At 36.3% G+C, this 24732-nt stretch overlaps 1 protein-coding gene and 1 long non-coding RNA gene across 3 annotated transcripts; one reads left to right on the top strand and one right to left on the bottom strand.

The window, feature by feature from the left end:
* The first annotated feature begins 877 nt into the window (after positions 1–877).
* On the top strand, positions 878–8385 carry LOC123768185 (uncharacterized). The gene is made up of 3 exons (XR_011223253.1): positions 878–1498; positions 4084–4195; positions 5575–8385. It is a non-coding gene; the product is annotated as an uncharacterized lncRNA (long non-coding RNA).
* Positions 7761–24320, bottom strand: LOC123768184 (acetoacetyl-CoA synthetase). 2 transcript variants are annotated; one of them, XR_006774063.2, is made up of 13 exons: positions 24137–24320; positions 22138–22359; positions 20080–20291; positions 19682–19878; positions 19243–19384; positions 18501–18581; positions 17073–17196; positions 16659–16847; positions 16035–16266; positions 15645–15781; positions 14862–15064; positions 12614–12849; positions 7761–11680 (listed from the first exon to the last, which is right to left on the bottom strand). XR_006774063.2 is itself a non-coding variant. In XM_045758582.2 (12 exons), the coding sequence occupies exons 1-12, from the start codon at positions 24264–24266 to the stop codon at positions 12712–12714; spliced, it is 2007 nt and encodes a 668-aa protein (XP_045614538.2). In that variant the 5' UTR covers positions 24267–24320; the 3' UTR covers positions 7761–12711. The 2 variants fall into 2 exon arrangements, 1 of the variants encoding a protein (XP_045614538.2); XM_045758582.2 differs by having other exon boundaries at positions 7761–12849.
* Between the last annotated feature and the right edge of the window lie 412 nt (positions 24321–24732).

Raw genomic sequence — 24732 nt, 5'->3', positions numbered from 1 at the left:
GGATACGTGACTAAGATTCTATGTAATATGTCATTCGCAAAAAAAAATGAACACAAATTTAGCATTAATAATAGTTATCTAAATTCTTGGATTTTTGTTTTACATTCAGCTACAAAGTGACGAAGTGTATTTGCTGACGCAGTGTAACTAGCGTCACAAGGTTGATCAAACGCGGGTTGGACAAGTATATGAGTGGGATTGGGTGGTTATAGATAGGAGCTGCCTCGTATGGGTCAATGGGCCTTCTGCAGTTGCCTTTGTTCTTATGTTCTTACATAGCATAGTATTTACAATCTTGTAAAGCCACTAGTACGCGCAGCGTTTCGGGCAGGTCCTTAATCTAACAGATAATTTTAAGTAGGTAAATTCTAGCAGAATTAATACAATGATAACAAATACATTGCAAGAAAAAAATGAGATGAGACTTGCTTAGTTAAATGAATTATGGGGGGTACAGTCCATGAACCCATAATGTGTCTGTAACGCTCTCCACCACCGTCCACGACACGAGATGTTAAGGGGTGCATAGTAAATGATTAAACTGAACTGACGTAGTGCTTTGCTGATTAAATTTACATTTTCGGGAGTGAGTCAGTCTCTCATCCGGCTGTTATCTTCTCTGACGATCTACCCTCTTAAAAATCGCCTTAATTAATATCTTCCTTGCCCCTGCCTTATAAAATAACCATTTTAGATCATATGTGTGTGTGGTAGCAGAATGCCTGGAGCCACAGTTGTTAAAGATGTGGATCTGAATGTTGTTTGCGCTATCAGCCGCCTCCAAAGTCTCAAGAAGTGCTGATAATATGCACCATTTGAAGTCTACACCGTTTAAGCGATAGGTGGCAACTATCATTTGATAAACAAGTGTTTCTGATATATAATCAGTCTGTCTTGGCACTCGTGCTTGTAATGCTGCTCGTCAGAAGACTAAGCTTACACGTGTTCACAGATCAGAGCAGGAGCAGTCGTTGTTACATTACTTATATGTACTCGCAACCCACACATTCATTTCCGGTCGTAAATTGCACATGTTACACAGATCACCTCGAGTTCATAGTGGCGAGATCTGAGCAGTGTGGGGACTCTTGTGAGCCAGGCTGAAACAACATCCACCTGTTCACCTACGCCCACTGGGAGGCAGCAGCCCACCTACGCCCACTGGGAGGCAGCAGCCCACCTACGCCCACTGCGAGGCAGCAGCCCACTTACGCCCACTGTAAGGCAGCAGCCCACCTACGCCCACTGCGAGGCAGCAGCCCACCTACGCCCACTGCGAGGCAGCAGCCCACCTACGCCCACTGCGAGGCAGCAGCCCACCTACGCCCACTGTAAGGCAGCAGCCCACCTACGCCCACTGCGAGGCAGCAGCCCACCTACGCCCACTGTAAGGCAGCAGCCCACCTACATCCATTGCATGCCAAGCTGAGGCAACTGGAGCCAGCCACCTACACACCAAGCCAACATACTCATCTTTAACAATTTTTCATATTTTTAGGTAAGTTTTTAGGTTCTAACTTGTCTTGATTTGGAACCTATTTTCCCAAGACTGAGAGTCGACAGTTACCAGAGTGTATGGACACAAGGTGGACTCTGGCGCCCATACAAAGTTCACATTTTGTATTATTGGTATATTAATTAAAAGGTTCGAGGAAGAAGACAATAATGCAACTCTCTCTAGGCCTAGTATTGCACATATACGCACTAAATTAAGTGTACGATCGCGTCTATGAGGTATAAGATTGCTTTGTTCAAACTAAGGGAGATTAGGTTACATTCTGACCATGCCTTTTAGAATATCAATAGTACAAAACGTAGGCCTAAGTTTCGGTGCCAGATTTAATTACACTTGACCGTGGTTACAATATTATAAAAGACATTAATCGGTTAAAGTAATTGGTTATGTTTTGTTCGCGTTTGGGTAAAAGACACTGAACTTGTGGACATCATTTACTTATAAAATACTATATAAAAACTGGGAAAAAAATCGATATCTATCTGTAAAGATACCTTTACAGATAGCCTCATCCTTGAGTGTTGTCATTCTGTGGTCATTTAAAACTCTTGCCGAGTGTTAAACATTTTTAGAAAGTGCATTTTAAAAACTTGAATATACTGTATAAGTTTTAGCCAAGTTTCTTTTCATCGTATATATATTTTTATGTCGCAATATACGCTGTAAGGGTCAAGAGCCTTCAGCTGATACTAAATTCCATTTTGAAAATGGTTTTAGCAATTTATTTCGTCTTAAAATACAATCAAGTATTATTCATTGGGAATAACTTTCTGACAAGGAATTAGTGACTTCCATTGTGCCAAAATAAATTTTTGTTAAGCCTCTTTATATGTATTCAGGAAGTTTTCCTCTCATAATCTTAATCTTATCAGCAGCATAACACCACCTCAGTGATAAAATCTTCCCTTAATCAGAAGCTTCATTGAAACAATCCATATATTTCTGGCTAAATATATTCAGCAATCTAGAATAACACAACGCATTTACCAGGTGTGTTGGTTATATTATATATATATATATATATATATATATATATATATATATATATATATATATATATATATATATATATATATATATATATATATATAATGTCGTACCTAATAGCCAGAACGCACTTCTCAGCCTACTATTCAAGGCCCGATTTGCCTAATAAGCCAAGTTTTCATGAATTAATGTTTTTTCGTCTACCTAACCTACCTAACCTAACCTAACCTAGCTTTTTTTGGCTACCTAACCTAACCTTACCGATAAATATAGGTTAGGTTAGGTTAGGTAGGGTTGGTTAGGTTTGGTCATATATCTACGTTAATTTTAACTCCAATAAAAAAAAATTGACCTCATACATAGAGAAAAGGGTTGCTTTATCATTTCATAAGAAAAAAAATATAGTAAATATATTAATTCAGGAAAACTTGGCTTATTAGGCAAATCGGGCCTTGAATAGTAGGCTGAGAAGTGCGTTCTGGCTACTAGGTACGACATATATATATATATATATATATATATATATATATATATATATATATATATATATATATATATATATATATATATATATATATATATATATATATATAGTGATTTTTATGGTGTCTAAAGAGGATCGGGGGGGGGGGGAGGCGACCCCTATGCCCTTCATTATGTAGGATTGGCTCCTATTGCGACAACCAACGACTCCTATGACGTCTGATATATTGGGGTTAATTTTCCAAGGTGTGTTTATGCTACCTTTTTGGGCTGTTATCGATGTTGATTCAACGTCGATAACGGAGATTCAAAGTGGATAACATTGACTCAACGTGGATAACGGAGATTCAAAGTGGATAACATTGACTCGACGTCGATTTAACGTTGGTTCAACGTCAATGTAATCTTTCAAATTAGAATAAGGTAGCAGCACATTGCTGTGTATACCTAAGCTTGTTAATAAAAACAAAACTATATAACACATTTGCAAGGAGTACAGTAGACAGTGTCAGGTGTGGGCTTGTGTGACCCCACACCTGAGTAGTTTAACACAAATAATAAAGAATTTTGGAAGTTATATGTCAATTTGCTCGCCAATTACAGGCTTAAAGGCTGCCGGGTTAAGACCATACTACCTTAATTATTGTTAAGTCACTTATGAGAAATAAACGCCAAGCCAGTATGATAATATAGCACGTGGAAGAGGCTAGAGGCCAGAACAGAAGGACGAAGTAGAAACGGTGCCTAACCATTTGGGCCATTGGGGATCGATCGCCGACCTGTAAGAAGCAAGTCGGCCATCACTGCATCAACCTTCAAACCTGTCGGTATGCTGTAATACCGACCAGAGTTAATGATAGCAGAAAAGGCAAGGTAGGGTAATTATCATGAGAACGTACTAAGCCATTACGACAATATAACTCTTAAGTGAATATACAGCGAGAACTCTAATCCTAAACTACATGACGAGAGGAAAAACATAAGAATTGATGAACCTGTAGTAAGCATATTAAGTCCACACGAGACAGCTGCTAATTATGCCTAGCCATACTCACATATACTTCTAACTTACGCTTGAAACGCCATTGTGTCTTCAGACTTGGCCAAGTTGATTCACGGTAGTGAGCGAGGCAGTATATAATGACGGTGGGGCCGAGGAAGCTGTCGCAGCTGGCACTCGTACTCATGATGGCTGGGATTACCACACAGGTACGTCGCTGTTGTTGTTTTAGATTCAGCTATTGAGAACAGTAAGTTCCAGTAGCACGGGCTATGGTGAGCCCGTAAGGGCGGGTACGTCTCCCCTCAACACTTGTCTTTACGCCATCCTCCTCTTACCTTCTCCTCACCAAAAACATCATAAACAGTTATCTAAATAATTGATATTTTTAAAACACGGGTGATGCGTGTATCCCAGGAATATCTCGCAGTATGCATATTATATATTTTTATGAATGTACATTTTGATAATCTATACAAACATTAAAAGGTTTAAATATCTAAATTTTAATATATGCAATCTCTCACTCTTAAGTCACTATAAATCGGCTCTTTTGTGTCTGATAGCAAGTATCTAGACTCTCACATACATACATACATACATACATACATACACACACACACACACACACACACACACACACACACACACACACACACACACCAACCACTTGGACAGGTCGGTACAGGAACGACCCCGCTTCTTGCAGGTTCGATTCCAGATTATCCCATGTGGTTGGGCACCATCCTTACCTTCGTCCTATACCATATCCTTTTCTTAAGCCCAGCCACTTGGACTGGACGGTAGAGTGGCGGTCTCGCTTCATGCAGGTTGGCGTTCAATCCCCAACCATCCATGTGGTTGCACACCATTCCTTTCCACCGTCCCATCCCCAATCCTTGAGAAGGTGGTAGAGGCCAAAACCGTCAGTAATTTCGAAGTATTATATGATAGAGTGCTGGGAAGACGGGACACTACGCGCATAGCTCTCATCCTGTAACTACACTTAAAAAAAAAAAAAATAATAAAATGTTTATTTAGGTAAGGTACATACATACAATAAATTTTTACAAAGATTGGTTGACTTATAGGTAGAGCTAGTACATACAATGCCTAAAGCCACTATTACGCAAAGCGTTTCGGGCATGATAAACTTAAATGACAAGCTTAATACTAATTGAGCATAATGAGTAGAATTACTTAGGTAATTACACTTAGGTAATTACACTTAGGTAATTACACTCATTTCTGAGGTCGAACAAAACACTGAATGGGGAAAATAAATAATTTTAATTAACTAAAATAATACTTATGAAGCAAATAAGAGCATAAGTGAACATTAATAAACTAAAGTTAACTGTAGTAAAAGAACATTAACTAGTAAAGTACTGTACTGTAAATAGGTAACATACTTTGTTTTATAATATACTAATATTTTTGTGTTGAGATATATTTGGAATAAGGTTCAAGGATATACTTTCTCCTTTTGGGTGCAATCAAAATATATAATTATTATTTATATTATTATTGTTAATGTATCTTAATACGTAACACTCAACATCATTAATATTTATCATGTATATTGCAGATTAAAGATAAGTGTCAAGAAATTCCACAGAAGACAAAGCAAGGAAATTGGATCAATTTAACTCTTGTTGAAATCACACAAAACGAGAGTAACATAAAGTGTAAAGGCACCAATAACATACACAGATTGGAGTCTTTTAATGAAGATATCAAATCTCTCCAAAAATGTGGTGATTATAATACACCAAGGTACACTGAAACTTGCTCCATCACGAAGTTATTAGAGGGTAAGACATACACACTAATTATGGCCCTCCATCTGGAATGCATTGACTCTGGCCCCAATATGAATGAACTCTTTGGTACTGTTATATGTTCTGTGCCAGAAACACCACCCATTTCTTTGCCTCCCGAGGACACGACGGGGACTACAACAGAACTCCCTCTACTAAACACAGCTCCTGCACCACCTCATTTCGAATCACCCAGTTCATCAGAAAATCAAATATGTGAACCGTGTATGTTCCTTGCCAGAATGGTTAAACAATTTTGTTCTAATTTAATTACCTTCGTGATATGTGTAATCATTATTGCAATGCCGTATGCATACATTTTGATACAGCTTATCAAAAAAATTATTAGAATAATATATAGGTACACGACAACCAATGTTGAACAACCAAATCAAGATGATATGCTGTTGCAGCCCACAAATTAGTATAAGACTTAAATCATACACAGCTATAAGAACATTCAGAAAACAAAAACTACCAGATCCTGTATTTGCTACTGTCCATCCTTTGTAAATGTGAAGAAACAATTTGTGGCTTGTAACATAGTACAAGTACTTCCAATGCCTATACTGTATTTGCACCCATCTATGGTACAGCAGCAGTAGTGATAGGTTCCATGTAATAGTAAATCAAAATACATTTAGTATAATAAATATTAAGATTAAAGAAAGGGACAATGGTGAGTGTTAAAAGTGACGGTGAATGAAAGAAACCAAAGATAATGCGATATAACTCATACACACACACAAGAATGCGATATAACTCATACACACACACAAGAATGCGATATAACTCATACACACACACACAACAAACAACTAACTGATGTTCCAAGAGTCAGACTCCACCAAAGCAGAAATTATGTGCAAATCAAGGATCCTTAATCAGTGCAATGAAGACCTCAATGCTTCTTGTACGTCGACACTCATTTCCAACTGTTCAAGTGTTCGGACAACTGTTCCTTCACTCCATCCTTGTACTCTAGCTTCCATCCTGTCCTCGTATCCCTTCCATACACCATATACCATATAATCCTACTGCCTTAATGCCATCTCTTGATACTTGCCCTTTCTTTGAATAAAGCCTTAAATATGGAGTGGCCTCTCAAATGTAATAAAATTATGTATCAATTTAATAAGAGAAAAAAGTACCCAATTGATATTATGTAGCTATTCCAAATTATATATATATATACACACACAATAGCACATAGCATGATCTTACCATTTATCCTTTATGTTAAATATGTCACTCGTATATTGGTTGTTAATCTTATCTCTTAAAATGCTAAAAATATACTATAGTAACAATTCTCATAATATACAGTATATACTGTACCATTAAAGCTTTAATTAAATAAAGTGCACTCCATAACATTAAGTATCAACCTAGAATACTGTTATAATTCACTATAATTCATAAGTTATATATTGATTATTTTTTTTATGTATCATTAAAACCCCCCCACACAAATTGTAAGATTTGCCCAAAATGCTGCCCATGATTAGTGGCTATATAGCGAAGATTTATGAGCACAAAATCTTAATTTTTGGAACAATTTCCTCTCCACAGGTCACAACTGTGTAATATTTAGATACTGAATTTAGATTTAGGGCGCCTGACAGCTGGGTGGACAGCGCTTCGGATTCGTAGTCCTGAGGTTCCGGGTTCGATCCCTGGTGGAGGCGGAGACAAATGGGCAAAATGTTTCTTTCACCCTGATGCCTATGTTACCTAGTAGTAAATTGGTACCTGGGAGTTAGACAGCTGCTACGGGCTGCTTCCTGGGAGGTGTGTAACAAAAAGGAGGCCTGGTCGAGGACCGGGCCGCGGGGACGCAAAGCCCCGAAATCATCTCAAGATAGATAATCTCAAGACAAACCCTTCTGTATTTTACAACAAACAAACATTCACTTTTGCAGTTGGAAAGGATCAAAGAACAATAATATGCAGATTGAGAAAATGAGAACTGACCTTAGCTTTATTATTACAAAAGAGCAAGATACATATGATTAACTTGATGTATGTGCATAATAACACATGGCAATGAGGTAAACAGCATACGGACACACGCATCCGCTAATCACCATTATGATATAATTAACACCCAAGTTGCAGGTAACAATCAAAAGATACATTTGATTTACAATCCATTTCTATTCAATTTAATAATTACTAACATAAATGCTATGTTAAAATTTAATGTTAAAATATAACTTCTAGACAGACAAATGCCCAAATTTTCTATCTATATTAAATAACAAAAATTGTCATTTTATATCTGAAATGATCATGTTGTTACACGACATGAGGACAAATTTGCCAGTCACATTTTATCAAAAATAAGTTTATAGCAACAATAAATTTTGTCTTTCTATTGGTTTAAAAAACAAAATTGTTAAAACATACCGAACTGAGTTTTAGAACCAATCACCTTTACTAGTGCACAAAAATGACATGCTCATAAATCGTCTTTAATAACTAAATGTTGAAGTTTCTCACAAGGAAGCATTGTATCTAGCCCTTGAGGCTGGGGCTGTACGAGTCAGATATACCAAAAATATACAATATAAACTGAATAGTTTGTGTTATAAACATTATTCAATATAAACAAATATATATACATATAAACTGATATCTAGTTACCAATAACACAAACTGACTTTTCAATAATTACATAAAGATATTAAGGAAACAATTTATATACAGTAGAACACAATAAAATATAAATTTCCAGCTAACAAGAGCGTTAGTTAATTTTGGGTTCACAGACCCAAAGTAAAATGGCTACCACTACCTTGCAAGATTACTGCAAATAAATTGGGAAGAAGTGGGATCATAAACAAAATTGCACTCGTACAAGGAAGTGTTTACGTGGGAGAAGATGAGAGAGGAGACAACTGTTTACTTCTCCCAGGGTAATATTTTGGGGGCAACACTGGTCAAGAAATCTTCACATACAAATATAAAAATAAAATATACCTATATTACATTATAAACTAATTGAAATGTGTGAACAATTATCAGTATGGTACATACTTTAGACAAATATCTGGATCAATAAATATAAATCTTTGAACATTATAAATGTGAAAAACTAATTTTAATATTGTATTCAGCTAAATACTGTACATTAATTAAAAATTATTCAAAAATTTTGCATTCCATTTAAGGCTTTGGAGTAGCGAGCTCAGCTTAAACTTTAGTACACAAATGACCTAGTCATTTCAACAATAAGTGCAACACGTCTTTTTTTACACAACAGTTATCTAATATACGACTTCAGTAGTACTGTACTGTACAGTAACATATTTCCCTTTTAAAATCAAGTCCACTATGGACTCACCATAGCCTGTGCTACTTGGAACTTTTGTTTCACGTAGTTAAACCTAGAACATCATCATCATTCCCTTTTGTCATTCATGGCTAGTTTACTCATAACATTCGTCTACATTATGTCCATCACCTCAACTCATCCCAATGTTAATGCTACACCTTTATGTACATACTGAAAACTCATATACAGTATATATATATTTTCTTAACTAAACAACATACTATATTAACAAAAAAATAAGATATATATTTAGGACAAAAGTAAAAAAAAAAAAAAATCAATTACTTACCTAACTTACAACTTACAGTAACCTAGGCCTCACATTACCTAATATAGGAATACATACCTTAAGCCTAGGTTAGGTTACATTTTATTATAATTTTCAGAGAACAAATACGTACTTGAAAATTTTTCGTTTTTAGATTTCTATCTTTTTGTACAATAGAGATGGGTTTGCACTACTGTGCTGTAGATTCTTTTCCATTTTTCTTTTAATTCAATATGTACACAAAGGTACAGTATGAATAGAAGAATAGGTTGATTGCCTGAGGAAGTATGTATCATCAGCCTACTTTTATTGTAAACTTTTGAAATAAATACAACAGCGCCCTCTCAATGTTGCCACTTTCAATCTTCTGTATATCTCAATGTGATGAATAAGATGATCAGATTTATTTCTTGGTATAACAAATTCGGTTTGCTTTATCACATGCAAATGATGCCATTTGAGCAAACATGGGTAGCCTCCTTCCCAGCCTCAAAGTGTCTAAATTAATCTAGGTAAAATGTCTAAACTGACTACAATCTTGAATTGTACATTTCTTTGACATTTTACTGGTTTCACTAAATATTATCATCATTCCTTCAAAATAATTTCAAGGCAAGTTTAAACTTCTGATCTATGCAGAATTTATTCATGGGAGTAGAAGATGAGTAGATTTAGGGCATTATAAAATAGAGGAAGAACAACTAGAAGTAAGAAATTTCATGTTTCTTTTACCCCCTTGTCCTTCATGTCTAAATATCCTTCACAACCATTTGCAGTATATGGTACAGTATATACCAGATGACCATTTCCTCACACCCAATTAACAGCAGTGTGTACCAACCGCATTACTTAAGAAAGAATAAAAAGGCAACAATTCCTTTGCCTTTTCTTTCCATACTTAAACAAAAAATTTAAGCAGATTGGAACTTTTCAGTCGCCTACTTGTGATAATCGAAGCATCAATATAGTATGTACTACAGATCACCCAATAATTCAAGATTAGTAGTACAAAATGTAGCAAGTAAATGACACCAGGAGTTGGAATATTCAGTAATACAATATAATAATTGCCATTTATGTTCATAAATTTGTTGTTAGCAGTGATTTAATAAAATACCATGTAAAGTCTGAATATGCAAATAGCTGCAATACAGGGTAAACAAAAAGATATCAGGCTTTGAATATAAAGTATATGAAAAGACCTTTCTTCCGAGCAGTATACACAGCTGCTTTGTAAGACGATATCCTACTGACTTATGGTTTGGATCTGACACAGCCAGGATAGATTGACATATCACACTGATGCAATGGAGAAATTTTCAAATTATTCTAACTGCATTAATCTGGTGCCAGGAAGACAGGAATACTCAAATCCAGCACAGTGTGTGTAGAGAAAGTATATTATCATAAAAATCAAAACCTTTCCATGCACACCTTGGCATAAAAAATATAACCAACCCATGCCCTCTTTTTATTTACCAAATGGCTTACTAATGTAACTCCTGCTCTGTAATGGGATGCTCCTGGACGCAGGTTTGAATCCTCGTCACGGCCCTTGTGGATTTGTTCATTTGGCCTACTAATGTGGTCACCAGGTGGCAGTACCCAACAACCTCTCCACACAGCTCGACTCTACTTTCTATTTTATGATACTGTCTATATTACTGGAGTTAGAAGGTTTATACAAACATTTCCTTTTGTTAAGTGCACCACCCAACTTTTTGTAGCCCCCAGTAATTGGTAAAATATAGTGACAGTATACACTGTATAAAATCAAGCAGTCATGCATATAATGGTCATCTCAAGAGGAGAACACCACTGCTGGTGAACTTCTGACCCAGAATTGAAAGCACCAACAGTTAACAACATGTGTACAGCTCAAATGTCCAAGTTGTGGACCAAATTACCAAAAGGAACCACAAATTCATTGGGAAACTCAAGAGGTAAATCAGCTCTACTGAAAAGCATGAGCTGCTGGGTGCCGAGAAAATAACTTTGGACACCGGTCAAAGTCCAGACACACAAGGGGCCTATCAACACACACACACTGGATGCATAATACTTGTACATGCCACTTAACTGAAAGGCCTTATCTCAACCTATCCATATAACCTGCTGCCTGAGCTGTCAGGATAATATGTGAAGAGGTTAGGTTGGGGGCCCTTTGTTGTAGTGTTGATGCTATCCTTGCTGACGGTCAGCAGTAGTTAGCTACAGTATTGGGTCATTCAATACTTACCTTGGCAGTATCTTTGATCCTAAGTTATACCTGGAAAGTTTTTAAGTTTAATGTAAATATACTTTGTTGAAATTTTGTGTTAGAATGAGTATTCTCCAGTGTCTCCCTGGCATGAATATCATCCAACAGGGACACTTTGGCAAGTTTCCTGCTGCACTGGCATGGCATGCCAACCTGCCCTGAATGAATCAGATACAATAACAGCCATCAATTAATTTAATATTTTATGGAGCAACCAAGTGGATAGCGCAGAAATATTGTATCACAAACAACTTGTGACTAATGTTGTAATAGAATTGGGGCCAACATTAGAAATTCTGAATGGAAAAACAAACTGAATTTTTTCCATTATCAATACAGTACTACATACAGCTATATTTTGGCTCATAGGCCTACTGATCAAAATTAAATGATACCAAAATCTATATTATATAATATATTCTAGAATGATTTTAAACACTGCTGCTCAAGATTCAATACAGTACAATATACTGTACCTCAAAGTTATGATACAGTTATTTATTGTAACTCAATGATACAGCAATTTGAATAATACAATTTCAAATACATTAGCTGCAGCATTACTGTAGCATTTCTGATGACTTAAGAATTTAAAAATTAAATAGATACAAAGACACTAGAAATTTACATAAATACACACAAAATTCAATATAAAATTGTTGAGTCAGATCAAATGTGTAAAAACATTGACAACCACATGCCACAAGTTCTAACTACAGTACTTATAAGAATCATGTACCACAAGTATTCAGCTAATAACAAATAGAGTAAAGCTAATAATATGCAGTTTACGAGATTACTATAGTTAATACTATTTGAGTTAGTACATCATGAAAGTCGAGAGCTACCTCACAACCAATATAAAATACAAGAACCAAGTCAAAGGTCTTAAGAACTTTAGGATCACTGGAAGTTAGTAACGCTGTCAGTTTAGGGGCTTACCTGAAGTCCCTCGATACTGCAGCCAAGGCAAACTTTAGTACCGTAATTCAAGCTAGTTCACCAAAATGAAGTCACATTCTTGTGTATGCAGAAGGCTCTCACCAAGCCTGTAGTTGTGGTATGTTGGCATAAAGGTCCAAAGAGTCAGGATTGGAGAGTGCAGCCCTGTTTGTGACGGTCTCTCCTTGGATCATCTGCCTCACAGCCACTTCCACTTTCTTTCCACTCACTGTGTACTAAAGAAATAAGGTTGTCATCTGTTACTTACAAAATAAAGCTTAGAATCAAACTGAAAAGCTCCTTTCATGTGCAAAGCCAATGAGTTTTTCCCTTAAGGTAAGAGGGTACAAGTGCCTAGTTCTTATCCCCTAAAGCCTGGTCTGAAATTATTCAGAATATGTATACCATCTTAATCAAACTGCCATGGCCTTACACTGGCAGTCCAGTCTTTCCCAAATGTTTCTCTTTCATTTTGGAAGGACCTCCTTTTTTTATTTACTTCCTACTTCCTTATTTACAATTTTTGTTAGTGTTGTCCTGATTCATAGTTGAGAACTATTATGAATGGCTTGAAAGAAATCACATGACTAATTCATATTTAATTATTAATCCAGTAATCCCCCATATCTATATTAGCCTACTAAGCTGCATATTTAGATTTGATATACTCAACTTATTATTTTCCTATTTTGCCTCACACACAAACATATTTGACATCCCAATTTAAATATTTCCAATTGCTTATTTTGTCTGGCTACAATCCAATTCTATACACTGATACTGTCTAGTGGACATTCCCAGTCAACATTTGAGTAAATTTTCCCCCCTTTTATTTCACCCATTGTACAGCCTCAAATACTGTGTATTTCATATGCAAATTGCTACAGGATCCTTATTATATATACTTTTAGGAATACTGCAGTTCTTCACCTAGACTGTGCTTTGTCTGCTTTATCCAAGTCAACATTCACACTCTTAGGTGTCCTTTGCCTTCACATTATTTAGATATCATAGATATCCTCAGAGGGAACACTTTAAAGTTTGAGCTAGATATACTAACTTTTAAACCTCACCTACATTTCTTCCAGGACATGTTTATCTTTTCTATGATACACAATTTACACTCACTATTATAGCTATTAGACATCATAGTATTTTCCTAACTGCTTCCTCACTTAAATTTCCACAATTTTGTTTTTGTTAGTTATGTGGCCAAGTATTAACTCTACATCTCTTCCCTGTGTTTCAGAGTAACAGCCATATGCTGTCAAGGCAGGATATACAGTACCATCAGCATGGCAATACCATATGGAACAGAAAAGCCAGCACAACCACATATCAACAAACATTCTGTTATGAAGTCAACACTCCCTACCTAGATGCTAATGTATGAACAACAACATTCCATTGCTCCTAATGAACAGCCCGCAGGAAAATGGCAATGCCCATCATGCACCCTCGCCTGCAACCACAATCACCACTAGCAGCCACCGGGGTCAAATAAGGAATTGGTGAATGTCACAATATGGTCAGTTTACTGACGGTCTTCAAACTTTAACGGTACAAGTTCCACATTTGCAGTCCTAAGTGTCCCTCAAGTCTTGTATATTCCAAATTCATGCTAAATGTTACTGCAAGGCACTAATTATTGTAATTTTCCAGCAGGATGTCCTTCCTTGCTATCCTAGTTCTTCCTGATGCCTCTTTAGAATCCCTTTATGATTACTTCAATAACACTCCTGCTGGAGGGATTTCATACCTTTTAAACTTATTACTGTATGCTATTTGATTCTCAATATCAAAGTATCCCATTTACATACTGTACCAAAGTAGCTGTCGATTCACAATACAATTTCTTCCCAACTCTAACCTCCCTTTTCACCATTCTTTAGGGCAAGATATCAGTTCACTTTCAGGCTCTTGCTTACAATATACATTTGTTCTTTCACATTTTCTAATGCATAATCTGCTGAAGCAAAAAATGGCAAGACAGCACTACATTTCAAAATACAGCTTGAAAAAACAAAGTAATAATGCAATACTTTCCACAAGTCACCAGTTTCTTATCCCAACTATGGCCATTAGAGATGGCAGCTATCAGGTAAAGTTCGATACTGAACTGTACTTTCAAGTTACTGTACATCCTTCAGCCATGGTCCAGGGTTGATTACAAAATATTATTTTGATAATCTACTTTTAAATAAGAGGTGAATCATGACCAACTATTGCTAAGAAGAAAATTGCTTACCGGAATTTCCATGATGGGAAGAATAAGAGCCGGAACATGTCTGGCAGAGAGCTCCGAGCGAATGGCCACTACAATACGCCGTGTAAGTTCTTGACCGAGTTCTGCGTGTAGGTGAAGCTTCAGGAACAACACAACTCGTTCTTCCCCAGCAGCATTCCTCTGGCCCACACACACACTATCACTCACCTCTTCAAATTGCTCAACTGAGAAGTAAAGCATTTAACTTATTAGTCACACTGGCCTTAAAACATTGAATAAATTTAGGTGGACAACAAAATGTTGTACACAAAATCAACCATTTAACTCTACTGGTAATGGCTCGTTAACACTAAATGAATCCAAGTTGTCCATTTTTCTAATATTAATTATTTGGGCAGGAAAAATATTAATACAAAAATTGTTAATACAAAGGTTCAACACAAAGCACAAATTTACACAGTTTCCCTGTAACCTTTTTGTGATATTTGTGTATTATTTACCTTTATGTAATATACATAAAATTGTAATTTTCCCATCTCACTTTTAATCCAAATTTGATCATATTGCAACCAAAACCATTAAAAGCACACCACCATACTGGCCAACCTGGATTTTTGCCTTTGTTCTGGGAAGCACTGGACACTGCCTAATGGAGCAACTAAGTGGGTAAAGCTTGGAAAATTGATTTTGCCTAACTACAGTATTTATTAGAAAAGTTGCATTTTGTTTTGTTATTCAATTATTATGTTATCAAGTAGAATTCTATCTCAATTGTGTTTATAATTTTCTACCAGGCATTCTTACCAATATTGTATATTTCTGCACTGCCGAATCTGACTCCATTTGGATTGAGAGTGCCATCACTTCGTCCTAACATGATTATTCCTCCAGTTTTTGAGTTTATCATGATATAATCTCCATGAGTCCAGGTGTGGGAATACCTAACAACAGAAAAAGACAAATAAATATTGAAAGATTCAAAGTATGAAAGTATTCAAATAATATACAAATTCAAATACTTTCATAGAAATAACATTCTAACAACTGAAAATTTTGAAAATGTATATGTTCATAAATGTTCATTCTTCACACAGTAACTTCAACACAAGTTAAAATAAAGATCAATGTAAATACTGAATATGAAGCCAATTATTCAATGCAAAATGAGAATCACTGAACAAATGCCCAATTTACTTTGCAAAATAAGCTTTTGTATATTTGATGCCACCATCGTCATTCCAGAAATGCGTTGGCATGGAAGGGAATGGTTTGGTGCAGACCAGCTCCCCTCGGGTGTCGTACACAGGCTGACAGCCCTCACCCCACGCTTCAACAGCCATGCCCAAGTTTCGTCCCTGAATCTCTCCTTCATACACGGGAAGACTGGGGTTGCTGCCCATGAAGCAAGATATAATGTCTGTGCCACCTGGAGAGATAAATTGCATAAAACAATACAGTACAACACACAGAAATACAAAGTGCTATGATATAAGTGAGCTATAAACATAGTTTTACGTAACACATTCCCCAAGTATAATAACATTTATAGTATTTTATTTTATTGCCACTTGATAGGGATCTACAAATTTCACTTCAGATTATTTTCTCAAGCCATCATGACAGTTTTTCCTGCATTGAAATTCAACTTTCTTCTCTTGCACAAAGACACACACTGTTAAACTCACAGTTCTTTTCAGGTACTCTCTCTTTTAGCCAATAGCACAGTAACATCAGCAGAAAAACACACCAATAACAACATTTTATCCCCTTCACCACCTACCGAACTTCCACTCTCATGATCTTATATGACACACTTACCAGTAATAGATCCCAACATAACATCTTGTTTAATGTTATTGTAAACATAGTGGAAGGAATGTGGGGATAGTGGAGAACCAGTGGAGAGTATGGCTCGCAGCGATGACAAATTATGTGATTCCCGGGGTTTTACTCCCTTTTCTTCTAAAACAGCCAACCATTTAGCACCTGTTCCAAGTACTGTGACTCCTGAAAGATATTCAGTATTAAAAATTGTGATAAACTCTCCAGTAATTATTAAATGTTTTTCTTCCAACTCTGAGAAACCCAAGATCTCCAATCTCAGATCTTACAAGGATAAGTTATAGTGTGTTTGAAGCTTCAAATCAAAATTAATTATCTGACAAGAATTCAGCTGAAAGTTAAACAAGTTTACAACATTGCTGAAAGAATTTATAATTTGTAAAAACTTACCTAATTTATCAACCAGATCCCAGAGCACACTGGGAGTGGGCAAAAGGGGAGATCCATCATACAAGAACAGAGAACACCCAGAGAACAAGCCCACCACTAGCCAGTTCCACATCATCCAACCAGTCTATAAAACATTATAGCATTACATATTTAATACAAATGATAATATTGCATATGTATAAACAAGTTTATAAATTTATAGTGTGTATGTATACATACACACACAGTACAAGGTAAAATAGCTTGTCAGTATCCAATTGTTTTAGAATTTTTTTTTGGTTACAGTATTTGGTTATGTATGCAAGTGCTGAAATCTCTTCTATGTACTGTACAAGCCTCGCTTACTTCTAATGTCTTATATTGTTTTTTTAAAAGTCTATTTGGTTAGATGATTTCTTTCTACTTAAAATTTAATACAGTAGTTCTTTTCTATCTTCAATATGAGCATGTTGGTCAACATCCATGAGTAGATTTTTATTTGTACTTATTGTTTGCTATATTACTGTATTTAGGGTTTGTGGGTTAGGGCTAGAGAAGATAAAGGTAGTGTTATCAGCAAATAGCATAGCTTTAATAAGATTATAGAGAAGTACCCGAAACTCGTACCCGGACTGCCTGAAACGCTTTGCGTAATAGTGGCTTTAGGCTTTGTATGTACTAGCTCTATCTATAAATCCATCAATGTCTGTATCTCACCTTGTAAGTATGTACTTTCCCTGAATAAACATTTGATTTGATTGATTTGAGTACAGTACTTTAATAGGAGTACAGCTATCTCTAAATAATCTTAAAATATCTTTGATAGTACTGGAAGATTTGATATTGATCTGTAATTGTTTGTGTCAGCTGTATCATCTTTCAGTACTGGTGTTACTCTTTTTTGTGTGTGTGTAAGAATGTAGCATCTATGGATAACATGCATGAATTCTGTTAGGTTGTGACTTAAGCCTGTGGCAGGTGCAGGAACAGATTATTAATGTTAAAAAGTATGCTAGGGTTGCGTCACATCCCCACGACTGTTCACTCTTATATCTAGATGAATCATGATAGAGGTCTAGCTAAGAATACAAAAATAAAAGTGAAATTTGTACATGAATGAAAGTACAGTACAATACTATACTAGCAGACAATCATTAATTTTAAAAATTAATTATTTTGTCAGTCAAATAATACTGTAATGCAGTAGGTAATTGGGTACAGTAACCCTTTATAGGGAACAAGAAGCTGGTAGGCTTAATGATTATTCCCTAGTCAATGACTGACCATTCCCACAATTTGACCCCCTACAGTCGCCTGGTACCTATTTAATGCTATGTAAACAAAGGCAACGGGTGTAAGAAAACGTTCCCAAATGTTTTCCCCTGCCTTGTAAAAGGCAGGGAAAGTGTGGAGTGATTGTAATGTGAAATTGTCAAAGTATAAACTTGCCGTGGTGTAGTAAGTGAAGACATCATCCCGGGAGAGGTTGCAATGCAACACATGCTCTTTTGCAATCTGAATAAGAGTTCCCTGAAAAAAAACAAAATATCACAGTTATTAAAGGTGGTATCTTTTAATAGATAAGTTAGTTTACAGCTAAACACACTCATGAGCAATAATAAAAATCTTATAATATAATAGGTTTAATTTAGTTCACTTATTATGCAATCCCATAACTATCCTGTGGGTGGTATTGGAAAAGGTTACAGAGGCACATAATTCGCTCGGAATTTAACCCCAAAGTTCATTTAGCTAAGAAAGTTAGCCTTAACTGTATTGTTCATATGCACAATGAATTATAATTCAGAGAACTGAATTAAGTAATGTACTTATATTAAAAACTTGCAATTTTCACTACAGGTCAAGTTTTGAATGCAGCATAAAATCTCCCAAGTAAGAAGGGTCCTCTTAAGTTCATGACCTTGTATGTCACATTGACTAGCATTCAACACACTACAGATAGACACCGAGTGACCATTTAACCCTACCTAGCTATGGAAAAGGCACTCATCACAAAGACTGGAAATACCAAGACACAGTATATAGTTTATAATATACAGTACTCAGGAAGTACAGTATATTTTAAACTATTTAATATATAAAAGTACAAAACTTAATTACCTATCTCAATATACTGAAAATTTAGAAAAACTGTTCCTAGAAGTTGACTAGCGTCTTAAGATCAACTCACCCCAACAGAGTGAACCATGCACTTGGGGATACCCGTCGTCCCAGAAGAAAACATAATAAACTGAGGGTGATGGAAGGGAACCTGCTCAAATTCTGTTTCTTCATCACTCTCCCAATCAGCTAAGAAATCTTCTAGGAATATGCTGCGGATACAAGATTCCTTGCTTTGAACATTTAATGAAAATGGAATGTGAATTATAAATGTTACTCCACTTCAACATTAACACCGAAACAAAAGAAGTGCACCATTAAAATATTATATTGCATGAAATACAATACTTCATCACTTTCAAACCTTTATACTGAACTACTGACATATAACATCTATTGCTTGCAACCTAATCTCATCAAGACACAAGTGCAGCATTGTATTGAACATCTGCCAGGTAGGTGACTATTACTTTTCTACTAAAATTTACAGAAAACATGTCTACACTTACCCATTGGTAATATCAGATATATCAATCTCATTCCTCTTGTGAACAAATGGAATTATGACAACCTTTTTCAGATGCTTCAAACTAGCCGTCACTTTCTTGACCTTGTTGAGATGGTCATGAACTTTACCGTTATAAACCACAGCTTCAACAGAAAACAATATGCTTGGTTCTATTTGTGTGAACCGTTCCAAAACACCCTGAATACAAACATAAAAGAAAATTCAGCATCTTAATATCCAATTGTTAACAGCAGCAATTTAAAACTATTTGTAAAGAATACATGTAATGCTTAAACATTAACAAAAATATTACTCGACAGCAAATCTCTAATTGTGCATGGAATCGTGCTTAAAATAACAAATGTTAAATAAATAGGAGTAAAATACATTAATAATTACCATAACACCAAAGTCTGGGGATGTTGAGCTCCACACCGCACCTAAAGATGCTGTACCCAGCATGGCCTCAATGGAAGCAGGGCAATTGGGCACATAACCCACCACACGATCCCTATTCTTTACACCATGGCCCTTAAGTGCTCTTGAATACAAACCAACACGCTTATACAGCTGCTCATATGTGACTGTGGTTATGCCTTGCTGTCCTTCTCCTGTAAAATTGAACTAGAGAGATTCAATCACATTCATGTAATAAACACACACACACTTGCATTCATCTTTTTGGCAAATAACTTAATTAATAATTTACATGAATAGGTTAACCTGAGCTAAATATATCATAAGGATGGAGGGAAGCCATGATACTAGTGGACTATGGCATAGTAACATGCATACTGCATTATGTTGAGTCTTCCTTGACTATCAAGTCCACAGCAGAGTTGGGTAGAAGGTATTTGATGTGATTATTGATGTCAATTTAAGATACCTTAATTAACCCTCACAATCAGCCCCAACAGGAGTAAAAAATAAAAATGCAAGCTTGTCATAAATATAGCACAAAGCTCTTATGTAAGAGCACATTCTTTCCACATTCACTACCCTTATATGTAAGCAACAGCCCTAAGAGTCTACAATGTAATTTAAACAAAAAATATTATGACTACTAGTAGTCAGTCGCACTTCCCTCGTCCTCAGAACCACCACCACTCACTCGCCTCAACTGCCAGTGCAGTGAGTGGAGGAAGGTTAGTTAGTTTAGTTCATTTATTATGCACCCCATACGCATCTTGTGGGCAGTAGTGGAAAGGGTTACAGAGGCACATAATGGGCTCAGGGACTGAACCCCACAATTCATTTAGCTAAGCAAGTTACAATCTTGATGAGCTAGTTACAAAATTCAATATAAGTCGTCACATCAACAATGGGTTCGGGAAAAGGGTTTTGTCAGCCGGTGGATTGTTAGCAGTTGACGAGTATAATAACACAGTATTTTGTTAAGTGTGGAATCTTGTTTTAAGTTTGTTTGATGTTTACACTAATACTGTATAGTACTGTATTAAAATTCAAAGGTGTAGGATAAGTAGAATTCTAATGTATTCATTCCCTCAGTTAAGACATTTCATCTATAAAATGCAAGTGTTAACTAGAGGGTTAATAATGTAGTTGTCCTTTTTATAGTACCATTCAGGCACTTCAACACTCCGAGTCGGTCCAGGACCACCTGGTGTGAAGCCCAGCCAAGGTTACATGCAGCCAGTCTGGACTGAGAAGGTCAGAGTATTTTAGTGGTAAGAACCAAGGAGGAGATAGTGAGACACTGATAGACTTACCATTTTGTGAACTTAAGAGAAGGAAGCACTTTAGATACTTCATTATCACTTAAAATCCATATACAGTATCACTTACTAAATTTCTTTAACAATCCATATATAGTATGTTAACTTACTTCTCTTTTAGTATTAAGTGTTTCTCATCAAATCTATAATTTAATTAATGAAATTATTTTGAGCTATGCCCAAAATGTTTTGCATACTAGTGACTTTATTAAGTGTACATACTCTAAACAATAAATTAACCACTGTATTCTGTATTTTTGTTATTGTGTTTTTGTATTATTGTGGTCTTATGGAAAAGGAACATGGGTAGATGTTTCTGCTATGTTTCTGCTTTACTAACAATGGTCCTAATGTAAATTATTATATTGGCTTGAATAAAAATGAAAAGCATTAGGAGAAATGCAGTACTTTATGGGAAGGCTTATGTGCTGGTACGTGTATTGCCAAACCTTATAAATTGCATCAGCATCAGGCCTCTTCTAAAACTGGCGGATGACACAATGTGTCATTGGAGCATTCAGGGGAAACAGGCATGACACGTTAATATCAACGGAGCGTGAATGGTAATGATCTTCAGATATGTTTGAAAAAGATCCCTGTGGTACTGGTGCAAAGTGTAGTCCTGTCTGACTATGTTAATCCAGTAGCTGAAAGAATGGATATTTATCTTAAGAAGCAACAGAGTGAATTGGACAATACATTATTTCTTTTTATTTGTTACCTGTAGCATATATAGCAACACGATCATCACGAAACCGAAGAAGATTTTCAGCAAAGTTCAGCTTGGCACCAGAAAACCAGCGTGGTATTTGCGTTATGTTGAGAGAAGTATCAACGACTTGGGTAGGAGGTGATGAGTACAGAAATCCTCCAAACTCCCACCATGTCTCCCAGAAATCTGAATACTGGTCCACAGACCACTTGTAGAGGTCTTGGTAATTTCCTGAAGACAAAAATTATTTATCTTACATACAGGTATTTGGCTAATGTAACTATTCCTTTACCTGTATAAAAGTTATATCATACAATTTATATAACATTATAAAGAGATGGTCATTGTACACTACATATTATCCAAGATCACGTTTAACACTTACATATATGTGCATGGGAAATAGGCTTACAGGCTGCAGAAGATTAGAGGAAATGTCAGTACTGTACTGTAGAGAAATGCCTGACAGACCACCAGAACATTATCTAACACAGTGCACAGTTACACACACAACAGACCACTGGAACATTAACACAGTGCACAGTTACAAACCCAATAAGAGTTCAACTTAAATTCAACAGAGCAGAAGTTGTTGTTAAACACATATGGCAAAATCTTACTGAAGCGACCATACGAGTCAAATACTCATACTCCGCCCAAGTAAAACAGAAACAAGAAACACTTAGTGGGCCAACCAGAGGCTTAGGGCCCACGCAGGAATATTCCCGCAAAAATAAATTAACTTACATTTTGCACATTTTTTTTAGTTGAGAAATACTTTAAGCAGTAAAAGACTGATAAAAAAAATTGGTCAAGGTCAATTTATATTAGGTTTTATTAACAAATTAGGTACACAGTAGTGTGCTGCTACTCTATTTTATGAGAAATTACACAAAGTAAGTCAAGAACTAGATATACATTCATCTAATATCCCCCCCCCATCTCATAGAATGATTTATTATACATGAAATCAAATAAAAACATGGGATATAAGCCTAATTTAGTAGCTTACACTAGCAAACTTTGTGTAGAGTACTGTATAAGCATATTCAATACCCAGGGGTTAGAAATCAAATAAAAACAGTTGCAAAGTTCAATGTATATCATGCCATTTATTATAAAATCAATAACTGGGCATTCACTAATAGTGTTGAAGTATGTCTTAGCTCTTGTTCAGAGTTTATAATTGGAGTGCTCTCTGCACGGGAAGATCATTACCTTCAGTTTCTGCCCGAAACGCTGCGCGTACTAGTGGCTTTACAAGATTGTAATTACTATACTATGTATCCTCACAATCCCAATGTACCTTCTTGTATATACAGTATATAAATAAATAAAGTTACCTACCATAAGTAATGACATTCCAGCCTAATTCTAACAGTATCATGCTATTTGGTGGATGATTTAGGCTGTGTATACAACACTTCTCCAGTCTTAACATACCATAAATATACCTGTACTAATATTTTCTGCTCTTTGGGTGTCGGATATTGCTCGTATTGTGAGCTTTACTTTAAGTAGTGTGCTTTTGACAGCGGATTAGAGTGTAGGTAGGTCTAGTTCAGCTTCAGGCTTGTTACATGCCGCCTTTAGTCACCTTGCCTATATCATAATGTTGGATAATACCTATGTAAGATGACACCCATACAAAGGCGATTCTGAAACTCTTGTTCTGTGTATCAATTATACAGTATTAGAAGTTCCTAGTACAGTATTGTATCTATATTTTGCATGTTGGGTTTACATATACTGTACTTGTATAGCTGCCATTAACTGAATCAGAGAAAATTACTCCTCTTGTATTTTTTTTAAGTATATCACCCACCCTACATGGATGCTGTCATCACCCACCCTTCATGGAAGCTGTCAGCATCCTACATGAGTGCTGACAGTCAGTATTTCATCCCAGAGAAAGTAACATAGTGACGTAAGACAAGCCAGCGTGGACATATCCTGCAGCTATAACCCTTAATAAACATATACGTATATCTCTACTTCTCTTACTTACCAAGCCGCAGGCTGTATTTTTTGTTCGCAGCCTCACGGAATGCGTCCATTTTCGTTTTCCGTCTCACATCTGGCTCCCATAAACACCTGGCTTGGCCACTTTCCTGCATTGTGTCAGTATTTACGTCCATGTGGAGCGGCACACACCCTCCTCCGGCGGCGGTCGTGGCGTGACTGCCATACACAGCTGTTCATGGTTGCCAGATCTAAATTGCTAAAAGTAGCGAGCTGATGGTCTGAAGTAGCGAACTGAAGGGCTAAAAGTAGCGAGCTGACTCTCGGAAAGTAGCGAGCTGACGCTCTAAAAGTAGCGAGCTGATGGTCTAAAAGTAGCGAGCTGACGGTCTAAAAGTAGTGAGCTGACGCTCTAAAAGTAGCGAGCTGATGGTCTAAAAGTAGCGAGCTGACGGTCTAAAAGAAGCGAGCTGACGGTCTAAAAGTAGCGAGCTGACGTTCTAAAAGTAGCGAGCTGATAGTCTAAAAGTAGCGAGCTGACGGTCTAAAAGAAGCGAGCTGACGGTCTAAAAGTAGCGAGCTGACAGTCTAAAAGTAGCGAGCTGACGCTCTAAAAGTAGCGAGCTGATGGTCTAAAAGTAG

Source organism: Procambarus clarkii, chromosome 59, assembly GCF_040958095.1.
Source record: "Procambarus clarkii isolate CNS0578487 chromosome 59, FALCON_Pclarkii_2.0, whole genome shotgun sequence".
Classification (NCBI taxonomy): domain Eukaryota; kingdom Metazoa; phylum Arthropoda; class Malacostraca; order Decapoda; family Cambaridae; genus Procambarus; species Procambarus clarkii.
Note: the sequence above shows the minus strand (reverse complement) of the source record. Positions and strands in the feature narration are given on the sequence as shown.

What these genes read in the sequence shown, in the direction of transcription:
- LOC123768184 (XM_045758582.2), bottom strand. Translation starts at nt 24,266, where the DNA reads ATGGACGTAAATACTGACACAATGCAGGAAAGTGGCCAAGCCAGGTGT. An exon ending in GCATGGTTCACTCTGTTGGG is followed by an intron (nt 18,582 to 19,242) that starts GTGAGTTGATCT and finishes GTTTTTTTTCAG; the next exon opens with GGAACTCTTATTCAGATTGC. An exon ending in TTCCCATCATGGAAATTCCG is followed by an intron (nt 12,850 to 14,861) that starts GTAAGCAATTTT and finishes TTATTTCTTTAG; the next exon opens with TACACAGTGAGTGGAAAGAA.